General features: G+C 33.3%; 1 protein-coding gene across 1 annotated transcript in view; it reads left to right on the top strand.

Moving 5' to 3' along the window:
- Positions 1-4,063, top strand: part of adgrl3.1 (adhesion G protein-coupled receptor L3.1) — a 334,415-nt gene that overhangs the window by 138,856 nt on the left and 191,496 nt on the right. Inside the window, exon 4 of the mRNA XM_071408263.1 lies at positions 498-607. Within this exon, the coding sequence (XP_071264364.1) occupies positions 498-607 (110 nt within the window). The remainder of the gene's footprint in view (positions 1-497; positions 608-4,063) is intronic.

The raw sequence follows: 4,063 nt of genomic DNA, 5'->3' as shown, positions 1-4,063 counted from the left end.
TCTGTTGTTATTGTTGTCTCCAGGTGTAACAACCGTACCCAGTGTGTGTGTGTGTCTGTATACACGTTCTAATGTTTACCTGTTGTTATTGTTGTCTCCAGGTGTAACAACCGTACCCAGTGTGTGTGTGTGTCTGTATACACGTTCTAATGTTTACCTGTTGTTATTGTTAATTACAGGTATAACAACCGTACCCAGTGTGTGTGTGTGTCTGTATACACATTCTAATGTTTACCTGTTGTTGTTATTGTTGTCTCCAGGTGTAACAACCGTACCCAGTGTGTGTGTGTGTCTGTATACACGTTCTAATGTTTACCTGCTGTTGTTATTGTTGTCTCCAGGTGTAACAACCGTACCCAGTGTGTGTGTGTGTGTCTGTATACACGTTCTAATGTTTACCTGTTGTTATTGTTGTCTCCAGGTGTAACAACCGTACCCAGTGTGTGTGTGTCTGTATACACGTTCTAATGTTTACCTGTTGTTATTGTTGTCTCCAGGTGTAACAACCGTACCCAGTGTGTTGTGGTAGCTGGACCTGATGTCTTTCCTGACCCCTGTCCTGGAACATACAAATACCTGGAGGTGCAGTATGAGTGTGTCCCCTACAGTAAGTACTATACTATACTATACATACTATAACATACTATACTATACTATACATACTATTCTGCAGTATGCATGTGTCCCCTACAGTAAGTACTATACTATACTATACATACTATAATGTACTATACTATACATACTATACTACACTATACTATACTGCAGCATGAGTGTGTCCCCTACAGTAAGTACTACACTATACTATACATACTATACCGTACTATACTATCCCATACTACACTACACTATAATTTGATATATGATACTATACTATACTGCAGTATGAGTGTGTCCCCCACAGTAAGTACTACACTATACTATACTACACTATACTACAGTATGAAGTGTCCCCTCTACAGTAGGTACTACTATAAACTAAGTTTTTACTACAAATTATAACATAGTACTATATTAGGTACTAATATTATACTATATTGTATATGTATCATATTATCATTTGCATCTGCTATAGTTTTTACTTTGCGAAATACTTATATACTGACTATATATTGTGGGAAATACTGATGGAACTCATGTACACCATACAACAATATTATACTATATACTGTGGGAAATACTGATGGAACTCATGTACACCATACAACAATATTATACTATATACTGTGGGAAATACTGAGGGAACTCATGTACTCCATACAACAATATTATACTATATACTGTGGGAAATACTGATGGAACTCATGTACTCCATAAAACAATATTATACTATATACTGTGGGAATTACTGATGGAACTCATGTCCTCCATACAACATTGTTTCTTGACAGTAAAATGTTTCCATCTGGCTCCATGTTGTTGTCTGGAGATTGAAATAGCAGGAATTTATGAACTGATAAGAATGTTTGAGAAGATATTATTTACTCCACCACAAGCCAGTAACGGGCCTCGGACAAACACTAGCGATGGGGAAATCTGAGATCTTCGTGGAACCTCAGCTTTTCCAACAGGAAAGAAGGGAAGGGAGAGCTGAAATGACTGTCTGACCTCCGACCTTTCTGTTGATTCAGTTTGGGGAAAAGACGTCTGAAATAGGAGGAGCTAAAACTCAGTAAAGAGATACTTTTTTACCATTTATAACAGTGATTCATCCATCATTTATAACAGTGAAACATCCATCATTTATATCATTTATAACAGTGATTCATCCATCATTTATAATAGTGAAACATCCATAATTTATATCATTTATAACAGTGATACATCCATCATTTATAACAGTGAAACATCCATCATTTATATAATTTATAACAGTGATTCATCCATCATTTATAATAGTGAAACATCCATAATTTATATCATTTATAACAGTGATACATCCATCATTTATAACAGCGATTCATCCATCATTTATAACAGTGATTCATCCATCATTTATAACAGTGATTCATCCATCATTTATAACAGTGATTCATCCATCATTTCCATCATTTATAACAGTGATACATCCATCATTTATAATAGTGATTCATCCATCATTTATAACAGTGATTCATCCATCATTTCCATCATTTATAACAGTGATTCATCCATCATTTATAACAGTGATTCATCCATCATTTATAACAGTGATTCATCCATCATTTCCATCATTTATATCAGTGATTCATCCATCATTTATAACAGTGATTCATCCATCATTCATAACAGTGATTCATCCATCATTTATAACAGTGATACATCCATCATTTATAACAGTGATACATCCATCATTTATAACAGTGATTCATCCATCATTTATAACAGTGAAACATCCATCATTTATAACAGTGATTCATCCATCATTTATAACAGTGATTCATCCATCATTTATAACAGTGATTCATCCATCATTCATAACAGTGATTCATCCATCATTTATAACAGTGATTCATCCATCATTTATAACAGTGAAACATCCATCATTTATAACAGTGATTCATCCATCATTTATAACAGTGATTCATCCATCATTTATAACAGTGATTCATCCATCATTCATAACAGTGATTCATCCATCATTTATAACAGTGATTCATCCATCATTTATAACAGTGAAACATCCATCATTTATAACAGTGATTCATCCATCATTTATAACAGTGATTCATCCATCATTTATAACAGTGATTCATCCATCATTCATAACAGTGATTCATCCATCATTTATAACAGTGATACATCCATCATTTATAACAGTGATTCATCCATCATTTATATCATTTATAACAGTGATTCATCCATCATTTATAATAGTGAAACATCCATCATTTATATCATTTATAACAGTGATACATCCATCATTTATAACAGTGATTCATCCATCATTCATAACAGTGATTCATCCATCTTTTATAACAGTGATTCATCCATCATTTATAACAGTGAAACATCCATAATTTATAACAGTGATTCATCCATCATTTATAACAGTGAAACATCCATAATTTATATCATTTATAACAGTGATTCATCCATCATTTATAATAGTGAAACATCCATCATTTATATCATTTATAACAGTGATACATCCATCATTTATAACAGTGATACATCCATCATTTATAACAGTGATTCATCCATCATTTATATCATTTATGACAGTGATTCATCCATCATTTATAACAGTGATTCATCCATCATTTATAACTGTGATTAATCCATCATTTATAACAGTGATTCATCCATCATTTATAACAGTGATACATCCATCATTTATAACAGTGATTCATCCATCATTTATATCATTTATGACAGTGATTCATCCATCATTTATAACAGTGATTCATCCATCATTTATAACAGTGATTCATCCATCATTTCCATCATTTATACCAGTGATACATCCATCATTTATAACAGTGATTCATCCATCATTTATAACAGTGATTCATCCATCATTTATAACAGTGATACAGCCATCATTTATAACAGTGATACATCCATCATTTATAACAGTGATTCATCCATCATTTATATCATTTATAACAGTGATTCATCCATCATTTATAACAGTGATACAGCCATCATTTATAACAGTGATTCATCCATCATTTATAACAGTGATTCAGCCATCATTTATATCATTTATAACAGTGATTCATCCATCATTTCCATTATTTATAACAGTGATTCATCCATCATTTATAACAGTGATACAGCCATCATTTATAACAGCTACATAATGGTATATCAGTGCATTGGAATACAATCTGGCCTGGCATCGCTCTTCCTCTCCTCTCCTCTCCTCTCCCTCCAGACAGCCAAGCTAAACCTGATACTCTACGGAAAACATTCAATTATATTTCAGCAAATAGGCCTGATGGTGACGGCTTGATTAAATAATAACAGCTTCAGTATCTCTCCCAGAGCCAGATGGAAACAGAACATGATACCTGCAGAATGTGGCGCTGCCCTGATTCAGTTGTCTCAGAGTTGACTGCCTTTGTGTGTGGGAGGGAGG

Source organism: Salvelinus alpinus, chromosome 6 (genome assembly GCF_045679555.1).
Source record: "Salvelinus alpinus chromosome 6, SLU_Salpinus.1, whole genome shotgun sequence".
Lineage (NCBI taxonomy): Eukaryota > Metazoa > Chordata > Actinopteri > Salmoniformes > Salmonidae > Salvelinus > Salvelinus alpinus.
This window is presented reverse-complemented; position numbering and strand designations above follow the sequence as displayed.